General features: G+C 40.9%; 1 protein-coding gene across 2 annotated transcripts in view; it reads left to right on the top strand.

Moving 5' to 3' along the window:
• The window catches only part of vps50 (VPS50 EARP/GARPII complex subunit), a 129,047-nt gene that overhangs the window by 23,385 nt on the left and 91,568 nt on the right, over positions 1-14,094 (top strand). For both annotated transcript variants that reach the window (XM_085147837.1, XM_085147838.1), the window contains exons 5-6: positions 7,560-7,613; positions 13,100-13,170. In XM_085147837.1, coding sequence (XP_085003963.1) covers positions 7,560-7,613; positions 13,100-13,170 — 125 coding nt within the window. The remainder of the gene's footprint in view (positions 1-7,559; positions 7,614-13,099; positions 13,171-14,094) is intronic.

Genomic DNA, 14,094 nt, shown 5'->3' on the forward strand with positions numbered 1-14,094 from the left:
TGTTACAGTTGCTCCAAGAAGAAATGGTAAAAATAGCAACAGTAGCAGACTAAACTCCAAACAATACATTATGTTACAGATTTTAATATTAATTAGTCATTGTCAATTGTTGATTTGTCCTGTTCTCATTGTATGACGAATTATGATGGCTGTTTGGTAGCTGTTTGCATACAATGCATACTCTCTCTCTCTCTTCATATGTGTGTGTGTGTGTGTTTCTCTGGCAAAATTCAGTATGGTTCCGACAACAGTTTTATGTTCAGTGGCGGTCCTAGCCTGTTTGGCGCCCTGGGCGAACACTCCCTCTGCCCCCCCACCCTCCCCAGACACACATACAGACAAAACATATTAAGGACATTAACATAAAGCTGTTGTACACACACACATGAGGAGAGAGAGAGTATGCATTGTATGCAAACGGCTACCAAACAGCCATCATAATTCGTCATACAATGAGAACAGGACAAATCAACAATTGACAATGACTAATTAATATTAAAATCTGTAACATAAGGTATTGTTTGGAGTTTAGTCTGTTACTGTTGCTATTTTTACCATTTCTTCTTGGAGCAACTGTAACCCACATTATTTCCTTAGGGATTAATAAAGTATTCTGATTCTGATTGTTTCAGGATGACCTGCCATTTTCCAATGACACATCTGCTTACCTGCATCTTTTGCTCGTTTCTCCTGCTCTTCTTTTCTCTTTTTTCTAAACTGAGCACCTGACGGCTTTGAACTTTTCTTGTCCATCTTCCATTGGTTTTAATTTTGCACTCCAGTATGAACACCCCTCCCTCAACCCGAGGATCACCACAACATGATCTAACACACCTACACTTTAGTTCACAGATTCACTTTGTCTAAGGTGCATTTCTGAGATTTCACACAACCCAGGATTCAAATCATGAATACATAATGGGCTTGGATTTACAACATTATAAATGAAATGTGCTCTATTTGGAAGCAGCCGGCCCCCTTTCGACGGGTTGTGTGTGAGACTTTAAATCATCAAACTGTAAATTTTAAATTGTTATTGCTCCCTTTACCTCTAGTCCTAAAGTGTATATTTATTTTCTTACTCTCCTTATTTTTATTGTTTGTTGACTTGCACTGCTGTAACTGGAGCCTCGTCGTCTCGTCTCTCTATATACTGGACTGTATGTAGCGGAGATGACAATAAAGTTTACTTTGACTTCAGCAGCGAGCAGGCGCACCGAGGGCTCTCGCGCTCTCGCGCTCTCGCGCTCTCGCGCTCTCTTTTCGTGTAAAGAATTTCGAAAAAACATCGGTGCAAATTATAAGTCTGTATCATGATGTCTGATGTTTTTCTGTTTGTTGGTTTGTTTTTATTTTGTTTTATTTGGCGAGTTGGTTATAAGATGCTGCTCCAGCCAGCCAGAGAATCGCCCGCAGCCCCGCTTTCTCCACCTAGTGCCGCAAGCAGCAGGCGCACCTCGCAAACGGAGGGCGCACTTACTCCCAGCAAATGGGCGATAAAAAACTGATCGGTGCCTATGCCATTCCCAGTATGCACTGGCATGACGTCGGGGCAGCATGAGTACGAGCATTTTTTTACTTTTTTTTTTGCCGATGCCCGTGATGCCGCCCCCCACCACGATGCCGCCCCGGGCAACCGCCCATGTCACCCGTATCTAAAACCGCTACTGTTTATGTTAATGTATAATCCTTAATATGTTTTGTGTGTGTGTGTGTGTGTGTGTGTGGGGGGGGGGGGGGGGGGGGGGGGGCAGAGGGATTGTTCGCCTGGGGCGCCAAACAGGCTAGGACCGCCACTGATTGTGGATTTAATACCTTTGCAGATATATGTATCCTTTACTATTCATTTTAAGAATTAAGACAAATTCCTACACGAAAGATAGATAGATGGAAATCTCTTCCTACCTTACATGAATAATGATTATCTGTACTTTTTGGCTTTTTCTTTTTAATGTAATGTTAAAGCCATAAAAAGTGCACCTGTCAGTCCCAGTCTTGCTAAAGTTGTAGGAGGTTATTTGGCGTTTTAAAACATGAAGCCAGTGCAATATTCGTCCATCTTGTTGGGTTAAAGAAACGAAACACTTTTTCAGTGGTAAATTAAGGTTGTTGGAGTATCGGGGTGTGTGTGTGATGGATTTCATGCTTTGATTTGGTTCAGTGTGGCGAGTTCAAAGACTTGTTTGGCAGTAAAATCGATGTTACCTTATGCAGTGCAAATTAGATGCAAGCTTTGAAACATGCTACCGGAGCACAGCTTAAAGGACTGTGTCGTTTTCCACACTTTAGAAGAATTTCTGAGACAATGTACAGCAGAAGTTGCAAAGTTGTTTTGTGAAGTCATGCATATGCATGAACTTTGTGTTGTGGGTCTCTGCAGCCAATTTTGTTACGACTATTTCTAAAGATGGGCAGTGTGTGTGTGTGCACTCTCTGACTCTCCTAGTCACACGTGCACACGTCCATGCTCATGCAATCATCAGCATGTGAAATAGGGCATTGCACTTTGAAGGGGCGATAATAGTACTTTTGAGATGTTCAGCATAAAGCTGTCCTGCGATGGCCTTTCCGGCTGGCTGATACCATGGATAGGCTCCACACCTTATTTATAACACTTGGCTGTAAGCTTAAGTGCGAGCTTGAGTTAGTGCAGAACAGGGGGTCGAGTACAAGAGCTGAAAGTAACAGTACTGTACGGCACTGTGTGTACGGGTAACTGTGTTTGCCTTTGACGCAGGAGATGTGTGAAGAACTGCTGCAGCGACTCTATTTATGTGAATGATCTGCTGCAGGGTGAAGCAAACTTTCTGTGGTTTCCTGGGTGAGAACAACTGCCCCGTTCCTCTGCCACAGTGTCCAAGCTTAATTGGCATCTGTGACACGCAGCTGGCCCACAGAGGCTCGTCTCACATCTAATTGCCTTTTCGTGCTGCGAGACTTCAGCCCATACGAAAAATGTCAGGGTTCAGATATGTGATCTGCCGATGCTTTTTCTCATCATTTGAATGTAGCACACAAATGCTAAAAGGCCTTAATTAAAGTGGACGCTCATGCTTGCTCATACATCTAAGGCCTTCATCAAATCCTATCAAAAATTTGAAAAGCAATTCCTCCTCCAAATCAAGGCCTTGAAAGTTTGCAGTAACTTGTCAGTATGTAATTAAGTACAAATATGCATGACCAGTACTTAAAGAAACAGCTTAAATGTGGTACCATATAATTTTATATTGCTCTTCCCATCTATCTGAAAGTGGCTTGCTTTTTAGGAATGTAGGCAGAGTTGATATTAGCAATGCGAACGAACATTCTCCATTTTTAATGAAACATGAAAGCTTGAAATGAATTCCCCTCCTGCAGCACTTATGAATTCTGTTCCTCAGCTCAGTTTTTAAAATGTTGCCAGTCCCTGCCTTACTGCCTTCTTGCTCTCCATGTGTGCATCAGGCTTTAGAGATGTCCTGCTGTGGGGAAAAGGATGTTTCAGGTAGAGCATTAAAAGGACCGCAGATGGTTTTAAAGCAGGGATGTAGTGCTGTTTTTTTTTTTAAGAAGAAAAAGACATTTGCCTCCATTTAGTAGCCTGACTGACAGAATACATTATAAAAGGCACTGAATGTTTTTGGAACAAAATCCATCTAAAAGCAAGTGTCACTACATGACAGCCATTCATCATTTTGGAGTAAGAAGCCCAAGTCCCTATTGAAATCAATAAATATTTATTTATTTAATGTTTATTTATTTTATGCTTATTTATTCTATCCTGTTGTTCTATTGTTAATTTATGTTTTACCTAATATTTATTGATTTTATTCTTATTCATTTTTTAATCTTCTTACTCTATTTCTATTTCTATTGTATCCCGTTCTTATTTATTTTATCTTTTTACCCTGTATATATCCTATTGTGTCATATCTCCAGTGTTTCCTCGGAGGGCGCTCTCTGCACTGGGGCTGTGATCGACCGTGGCTGCTGGGGCTCTGGGGGTCCTCTCAGCCTGGCTGGGGGGCTTCTTTGCCTCCCTCCTGCTGTGTGCCCAGCCTGGAGGCTGCGGTCTGTGACCGGCTTCCGGTGCAGACGGCTCCCTGTGATAGTGTTTCCTCACTTGGCTCATGCGTACCCAGTCCAATTTTACTTTTTAAGTGTGCGTGTGTGTGTGTGTGTGTGTGTGTGTGGGGGGGGAGGGGGGGCGTGGAATATGTCTGTATTCACATCGCTTATGTTAATGAAAGTGTGGGGAGTGAGTTGGAGGGCGGGGTGGGGTGCTTTTAACCATGTAAAGCACTTTGTGCTACATTTTTTTTTGTATGAAAAGTGCTTTATAAATAAAGATTGATTGATTGAAATCAGTCAAATTGGGAAAAGAGACACAAATTTAAGTTCAGTTGTCATCAGGACCAAAAATAAAAACAAAACACTGTTTATCTGCTCAGTGGCCTGAATATATTCAGCATATAAGAGCTTAACATACTTAGTGTCTTTAACCCACATTTAAAAGCTTGTTTCCCCTGCAGGTTATGCTCCTGCTGCTCAGAGATGGATCACGTTAAGGCTTCATTATTGGTTGAGTCCATCTAGCCAATGCAATCAACATGTCCGGCTCATTCTACAAAGCACTGAGCAAATGCTATGTATGCAGTTACACAGACTGTATATAAAAGATGGATGTACCCTAGTGGTTTCTAGACTGAGCCTTTTTGGTGGTTTAATGATAGCATTTGAGATCTTACCGTGTTAGTTTTTTTTAAGCACAAAGTGTCGATATTTAGACCGGACGGCGAGGTGCTTGGTTATATGCTAGTATTTGCCAGTTTGTTTGGGCCTCGGTCAGTTATTGGCACTTCCACCTTACCTTCACTTTTCTTACACTAGAGCAGGGGTGTACATAAGCCCTGGGGCCCATAATCGGCCTTCAATCTTCAATCTGGACCATTTGATGGCTTTGAAAAACGTGAAGGGAGAGACCAGTTTTAGACTCTGAACTGTATTTTCACAACTTTTCCTGCCGATAATGAATTCCCCCATGGTCATGCACAATACACCAAAGTAATTAAATGATAAATTTCAGTAATTTTTCACATTTAATACTTACAGTTTAAACCTCAAGAGTCATGCTGACAAGTTTCTTTCATTTACCAAAGCAGCGTTTCTTTGTTATGTAGAAACACTGAGCTCCAAATGTTGAAATTGCTCTTCTTTGTCTTATATGAAGTCATTTCATTGATTAAATGTCTAGTTACACATCTTTACACTGACAGAGTTTCACCAGAGATCAAAGTGGGCTGTTTGGCCGGCGATGGAAAATAAATTTGACATCCCTGCCCTAGAGGTTGCCGCTTTTTAGGAATACAGGCTAAGAGAAACATTTTTGCAACCATACAGCAGAAACAATTGTAAATCTGTCATGCGTCAGTGCCGTAACATGATTGGCTCCTAGTGTGGCTTTGATTAGCTCTTTAGCATCTTTTTCTCCTGTGAAAGTTTTTTCACTGTTTGGTATTTTTTGGGGGCGTATTGCTTATGTGAGAGAGCAGGCTGCTTTTCACCCCCACCCCACCCATCCAAGGTTAAATATGGTTTTATAAGACTGAGAAACCCTTGCAGTTTATTTTACTTTAGCTAGCCTTAATCAGGAAACTGACTCATATGCCTCAAGTATACAGCATTTGGTATAATTATCACATGTTTGTATTTATCTGCAATACACCATATATACTGTATTTTTAGTATACAGCTTTCTTTACAATGATTTGGTGTCTCTGTTAGCTTTTGCTAACAGAGTATGTATGTGTGTGAGTTTCTGTGTAAAATCTCTGAACCTCATATGTTTATACCAGTTGTTGTTGTTATTATTATTCTACCACTATAAATGCCGACCATGTTTATATGAGTTGATTATCATTCATTTTCAACCTCTAGATTTGGATAGTATTTACTCCAAGCACCGTTACTGCTTTGCAGCCCAGTTACTGCACAATTAACCTCCATTTGAGCAAGCTGAGATTTAATGACTCTGGCCTTGTGGCTTAGGTAGGAGGGTTTGGGTACTCATAGCTGTTTTTCATTCAACAAAAAAATAGAAAGAAGTTTAGAATTGAATCAGTGAAATGCCAACAGGTGGCGTTATAGCATTATTTTGGGATAGGTTCGTGAGTGGTTAAGGGGGTTATTCTGGGCTCACATTAATACGTTACCTCACTGTTTTCTGTGTCTCCACCATTTTCTTGCCACATTTGTTGCGCTTTTTCCCAGTACTGAATAATTTTTCCTTGGTGAACAATTTATGCATACATTTAAATCTTAATAGAGGCACACACACACACACACACACACACACACACACACACACACACACACACATGCTTTAACCCTGCTGAAGGAGCCGCTTCAGCTGAGCTGCGTTTCCCATCTGTTCAGGTCTCCAGTTTGCTACCACACATACTTAACACACTTTGAAATGTCATCCCCACCCATAGCCTCGTCTGCCGCGTATCAGCACATACAAAAACCTCCTCACTACCTTGACTACTCGTGTTTATTCTCTTCTCCTGTAAAACTCCACTTGGTGTGTGCTGGCTTATGTAGTTGCACAGTAAATGGAAGAGAGGTTGCTTACTGTGAGTGGGAGAGAGATTGGTTGGTTGCTGCATAAGCGATCGTCCTTTGCTGTTATAATGAGCAGCAGTATTAAGAGCTCATGTATCTGTAGTCAGGTTTTAAAAAAATCCAAAGTTAAGTTGCTTAGTATTGAAATTACTGCTTTTTTTTGTAAACGTGTTGCTGGATAAACTTCTTGTAGCACGTGGTTGGATGATATCCTGTGACACCTATGACAGCTTAAGCTCGGAGAGAGCACGTGCTACAAACTGGGGGCATGGAGTTCAAAACATGTGGTGCTTAACAGCGATAGTCATGCACATACACTCCTTAATGCTTGAAAATATTTAATTGAAGGCATTTTGACAACTAAACAGGATAAATAAACTTGAGTGGACCCCACCTCGTTCATTCAGTGTGACCTTGTTTGTCTGATCCTTCAGTGTGGATGAAGCTATTCATTTTCCATTGGCCTGCTGTGTTCCTCACTTTTTCCCCTTTCTCCACTTTCTCCACTAAAAGCTGTGATGGGCATCACACGTAGCAGAGGTGGGTCAGACTGATCTCATGACCTCCTTTAATGCTGTGCTTTGTACCATATGGGCGCAAGCTTTTTTAGTAATTACAGTTTCACCTTAGCTGTAAATCAAAGGCATACAGAGGGGAACACAAGAAATCACAAAGGGAAATGAGGAAAAGGAGAGTTCTCTCAGAGAAACAAGAGTTACATTATTGAGAAGGACGCTGAATGAAATGAAACGGAGAATGCGAGACACTCCCTTTAAAAGGATTCAGCTGCGTAGAGCCAGAGATGCAGACATCCCTGATTGTTATTCTCAGCCCAACCTCAATAGCGAGATTGCGTGGCCTAAACAGTTTCTGTGGGGTGACATTTGGAAAGAACATCAAAAAGTCTTCATTCATTCTCGACTTTTCACGTTTATCATCTCTTTTTTTTTCTTCAGGTTTCCAAAAAGGTCGCCGATCTCATTCTGGAGAAACAGCCTGCTTATGTGAAGGTAAGCCTCCAGTGTAGACTCAAAACCACGCTGAATAACGTGCTCTGTATTCCAGCTGCTGACGTTTAATTCCAAAACACATCAGTCACTGTTTAAAGTGACATCTTTTGTCAGCCTATGAGATGCGTTGATTGGACGTAGTTATTTTGACGCTGTGGGGTTGTCAGTAGATGTGTTTCTGTGAATGTGTCATCTAAATACGCCAGCAACGATGATGACTGAATTTTGGTTACCATGGCAATAAAAAATCTGAATCCATTCACGGATAAAGAAAACGGAGGGGGGAGCGTTCTAGTTTTAATGCAGAACGTAGTTGGGATGTGAATGAAAACGTAAGTCTATAAAACCCCTTCTTTGATCACCTAGTGATGAAGGTCCTCTGGGGGCGGCCTGGTTTGCGTCTTCCATGGGGTGGGTTGATTGATGGCAATCTTAGGCAGTCGATGTGGGGATTGACGTAGAACAAGACCTCCAAAGTGCACACGCTGGTCAGTCACAATGTCCTGGAGGGGACGTGTAGCAGTTTGACGATTCTGGCTGATGTTTTCCACGTCTCACAAACGTAGATCGTGGTAGGTATAAGTATATGAGCAGTTGAATCTTCGTCGCCAGAACGATCTTTCAAAGTGTGCTTACGAATCAGTGGAAACAAGACCAAGGTCACTAGGATAGGCTACGTGACAACACAGGACCCCATTATGGTAGGACTGCAACCACTGGAGGAAGTGAATCAGTTCACCTACCTGGGCAGCATCCTGCCAAGTGAAGGAGGCACAGCTGGCTGTCAACTAATCGAAAGGTCAGCGGTTTGATCCCCAGCTCCTCTAGGCCAAACATCAAGGTAGCCTTGGGCAAGATACAAAACACCCAATTGATTGTGTGTTATAGATAAAAGTAAATATTAATATAAAACTTAAAAGCCAGTTGAAGCCATCATCAATACGCCTATCTCTTAAATAACCTCGGTTTCTACCATGTGTCAAAATCAGTGTTTTCACTGAAGTTATCTTGTTTTCAGATGTTTGGTACGATCAAGTATATTTATATAGCACATTTAAAACAGAATTGACAAATGTGCTGTACATTAAAAGTATTTAGCCCAAAGAGAAAAATTGGACTAAAAATCCAGAAAAAATTAACACAGTACTCAAATATGCAGTCCCAGGGAATACCAAGCATTTATCCTGGCCAAACAGCAGATGACTGACAGCTTTACTGTGCTATCTAGTGAAACTGGACTGAGATCATTGGCATTGTGAAGCCATCTGAAGGTCGGCCTATGAATAGTAAATTGATCATTATTTTCGCAACCCTCCCTGTGACTCTGCAAAGTCACGATAACAGCAGAGTTTATTAGCAGACACTGGCAGAGGTTTCAGTGCAGCGTTTCCATTCACCCATCCCAACTCGCATTCAATCAGCCTACAGCCCTCTGGACTTTTCAGGGAGATTCCATATTCACCACCTGAACGTCATAAAGCGAAGGATGGTGGGGTTCTGGTGCATCATTTCCCAGTCAGAAAGATTCCGAGACCAGCAAGCCATCGTGCTGGTCTCTTGATTCACTTGTATCTTAGAGTATCTACACTACAATAGGAACAGACGTTTCCCTCCTGTGTTCTTGAACGTTTTTCTTAATTTCTTTTCCTCTCGTGTGATATTTCATCAAAAATGTTGTACAGAAACACACAACCTAAGGGTACAATGCCACTACTCCCCAGCGCTTGCTGTGTGCAAGACATCAAAGGGCACACGAATTGCACAGACACGTACGCTCATGCCTCAGTGCTTGAAATGAAGGGCTGATAAGCTCGTGATGTGATTCATAGCTATATAGTGACTAACATCTCTCATTGCTATTGGTGTCCTCCAGTGACACATGGCCTCCGCTTGCACTCGAATGTAATATGGCTTCTTCTTCGTGTTGACGGATACTTGGACAGCCAAGCCAATATCACTAATTCATGCGTTTGTAATTCTTTCATAGTGGTTTTTTTTTTTTTGTTTTGTTTTGTTAATGTGCTCAGATTTTCCTGCAATGTTTTTTTCTTTATTCTTTGTGCAGATATAACATTTTCTGTGAGGTCAAGGTGTTTCCAATTAAATTGCTATATTGATAAAACGGGCTGCCGGGTGGTTTGAAATAAGTGCCCGCTCTTATCTCGTCAGCTTTAAACAGTTTTGGATTGAGTGGCCAAACTGCATGACCCTTAGGCTTGTCAGGAAGGAGAGATTACTTTGCTGCAAACCTGGCAGTAATAAATCTGCAGGTAGCCCTGACCAGGTCACTCAGCACCGCTGCAAACAAATGGATTACACTGGAATACCTGGAACCACTTATTTATCAAAATTACTGTTTTCTTTGTTTTTGCCTTTACTTCCAATTCCCTTGAAGATTTGTAATTTAGTCTGATGGTCTTACTGTGGGCTTCTTGCACTGGCAGGACTAGAATTTAATAAGAAATATATCTGACAGCAGGATTAGTGTCTCTAGAAATCTGCAGGTATGGTCACATACCCTTTAGATAATCATGTGTGAATGTGGAGCTGTGTGAGCCTGCACTTTTATTTCCTAACTTTGCTTCCCAGTGACCTTAATACTACAAAGTGAACCGGTCCAGGCCAAAAACAGCAGCATTATTAGGATGTATAAGCAGGATAGGTAACGCTGAGCCAGTGCAAAGTCAGTGTGCGTGCTGGGGGTGGGGGTCACGGAATAACCTCTTACGAATATATGAATAGAGAAGCTTTGGAAAAATATCCCTTGTGACTAACTACCTCCTTCTCCTTAACCTTTGCTACCGACACCCACAGAGCTGTGTTTGTGGATGCCGTTGTAGTCAGACCGTATGGTGTGACTGCATTAGAGTCATCTCACTTTTCCTGTATATGTACTGTACATAGAAATCTACTGTATACATGTTTTTTCCCCCTTCCATTCAAACCAGCTGTGCAACCTTTTTTTTATCTATTAAAACCTGCCCGGCCATTTGTCAAAGCCCACCACTGTGCACAGTTAGTGCATCTCCTCTTGCACAAGCTAAGCTGATTGAGCCCTCTGGCAGGTTAAGTGTAGCTTACAGATAAGGTAGACAGCTCGGAGCTGTGGTGTAACAACAAATTGGAGCCTCGGGCTACATACTGAGCGCTCATTGTGTGGAGTGTGCGTGCGTGCGTATGTCTGAAAAAGTATGTGTGTTTCTGGTTGAACCTGTATGTGTGAGCATTCAAGCTGTCTTTGTGCTTCCCTGTGTAATCCACAGCTAACAGAATGCATCAGCACCTTTGTATTAGCTCACTGTGGCATTTGTTTAACTACAATAACTGTTGAGTGCAGTATTACATTATCCTGATGATGATCACCAATATATGGCATAGAGGATGGTAGATACTGGAACACACATGATTAGGGTTCATGGGTTCATCATTGACTTGATTTTCCAACAAGTGCACATATCCTCTTATTATATAGACAGTGTATTTTAACTTGCCATTATCTTTGGGAGTAAAAAGAGAGATTTTAGCTGTGAGAGTGATATCTGTAACTGAAACTGCACGATCCCCTTCGGTGTGAACATTCTGATGAGTCTGGCTTCAATAAATGTTGCTTACGGTTGTTTGCCTGCGCTGCTCGGAGCGCATGAATCAATTTCTTCCAGTCAGTTTTTCAGTTACACCTCAGGTAAACCTGCTGAGTCATCCAAATCCCAGCTCATTCCTACATCTTAGGGCAAGTTCTGAGGACATATTCTAAAGTATAACCAAATTACACGCAAATGCTACACTGGTACCTGCTATTTTTAACCTGCTGCTTATGAATTTATCATTAAGAAATACTCAGATACTTGGTGACTCATACATGTTTGAGAATAAAGATCAGAGAAATCAGCGTTAGTGTTATAATGAGCTTAAATCTTTTTTGCTTTACTGAAAAAAACTAAATTTTAGTTGATTTTTTTATAATGTTGGGTATTGCAGTACCTGGCACTAATGGTATTATCACAACCAAACAATGATCATGTATGGTTTAATTGGATTGGCTGAGAAACACTAGAATGCAATGGAAAAAGACAAAAAGCTCTTATTAAGACTTTCCTGGCACCTACACACCAACAGCTCTGGCTTGAAGCTTCTACATTTTCAGTTATTGTTGATTTTTGTCAACGAGGTGATAATGCTACTTTATGCTGATTGTTGAGGGCTCTGTGGATGGTGGAAGTGCACTGGACTTTAAAAGTCTACTGTTGGCCTCGGCATGGATTTAATTTTCATAGAAATGTTCAAAATACACTTTTTTGGTAATTATATCCTGACACATGAATAGTGTCTTATAGTCATCCAGAAAAACATCCATATCACATGGTGTACGTACCTCAAGAGAAACCTCTGACTATTACATGAGCCCTTGCAAAGTGTTATGAGGACTTGACAAGGTCTTTGTCAACACTCAAGATCATAAGGGCAGATCTGTTTGAATCGGCTTATTGTTCTCGTACCCACAGCTGAAGTGCCTCTTTGGTGTTGTTGGTTTATTTTTAATGACCGTGGAAAATTGAATTTCCCTGGACTGTATTCCATTGGTAAAAGGTTGTTTTTTGTCTGACAGTGTTATGAGGATTTTTTCTTTTTGCCAACACTGGACCTTTCTTGTGAAAAAGTAATACAGCATTATAAAAGAGGATCAAACAACAAGCTTCTCCCACCTCAGGCATGACATCTGGCAGATTCAAAAAAAAAAGAAAGAAGAAAAGATAAAAGCACAAAGAAGACAAGGAAAGTCAAAAATACGACGGTAAGCGGTTTGTCCGTTGGCCCTGTATTGGCTAAGGGTGTGCTTGTTCTCAGCCGAGGTCATTCAAGTGGCATAATAACTGCACTCTTGGAGCAAAGTGCTCATTGATCCTTTTCTAAATGTCAACACTGAAGGGAAGGAAGACCTTCTCTGATTTTTCTCTGTTTTGAAAGTTATTCTCCTAAACTGTGGTATACTTTGGCTCTGATACATTTCTTACAATAAGAACATCATTTGTGTTATCTGTCTGTTTGCAACCGAATGTAGATGGAATTTGCTGTTATGTCTTTGTGCTGGATGGGGGAAGTGATTAGCTAAGCAAATGACCTGTTGTATAGAAAGTAGTGTGGTGATGTCTTTATGTCGGTGAGCTTTCAGAACTTTTGTCCAACAATAGACCATCTTGCAATGGGACTACACCAGCCATGATGTCTCTGAGTTCTTAAAGGCTCATGTTAAGGTTCACATCGACATCTTGTTTGGTTGTAATGCTCTCATCTTGAATGCCTACCTGCTGCAGGTGTTGTCTCCATGTTTTTTCATACTGTTGAACAGACAAACAGAGTGAAAAAGGGTGAAAATAAATACCAGCTACAGTGTAATAACATATTTCAATCTAAAGTCTTTTCTTAAAGCAGTTAAAGGCATAGTATGTTGCTCTCTCTCTTCTTACCATCTCATTTCTTATTTACAGGAGCTAGAGAGAGTGACGGCGTTACAGACCAACCTGCAGCTGGCAGCAGTCATTTGCACTAATGCAAGGAGGTAATTGCGTTCTGTTACATATCATCTATTCTGAGAAACCTACTCAAACAGCTCATTCAAAGTGCATCTGCATATTAAGTGCTTTCCTCATAACCATAATGGCTTCCATTCAGATATTCTCAGTCTGTTGATGTGGTCACATTTGAGAAATATTTTTGTCTTGTTGTCTTAAAATAAAGTAGCTGTCCAAAACCTGCCACCACACATGATCTGTTCTTTGTTTGTTCGAGCCGCTATGTGGTTTGTGTGGGTGGTACAAGACAAAGCTTTATGCTGCTACTTCCTGAAGGTTTCGGTGGACATGTAGCATACAATGCTATGTAACAGTTTCTTTTTATAATAAAGTGTAGATGGACAAGATGTGTTGGGGAATGGCATCAAAGGTCCTACAGGGCAGGATTGAATCATATGGTTACCCTACCCCTGTCACTCTTTTTAAATTTAAATAATAGACTCTTGTTTCATGGTTATTCCTTTTGAAAGCTCAGATACTCAATTATTTCAGTGATTTGTATAAATAGAAAAAGTCATCTTCAGGTACAAAATTCTAGGGTCACCTCTTATTTTATTATATTTTACTTCCAGTGTGCCAGAACTTCCTGTTTTTCTTGGCTGCTTGACATTGGCTGCTTTTTCACTCATTTTCAGTCCGGTCCTTTTACCTGACCGTTTTTGGAGTCTCCCTTTTTTGTTTTTGTTTGTTTGTTCATGAAGCTATTTAGCACTGACCTGAATCACTCAAGCATAAAAACGCTTAAGCGATGAACCAGTGCTTTGTCTAGACATAACCAACGACTTAATAAAGAACCAATTATACATTGTATCTTTAGGCAATTTGTTAGTGGCTCATTTCTTGAATTTAGTCTAAAATATTGCCAAAGATGACACAGTTTGACAGGTATAAAATAGTATTTTTGCACCAAT

The sequence above is a fragment of the Neolamprologus multifasciatus genome, chromosome 22 (genome assembly GCF_963576455.1).
Source record: "Neolamprologus multifasciatus chromosome 22, fNeoMul1.2, whole genome shotgun sequence".
Lineage (NCBI taxonomy): Eukaryota > Metazoa > Chordata > Actinopteri > Cichliformes > Cichlidae > Neolamprologus > Neolamprologus multifasciatus.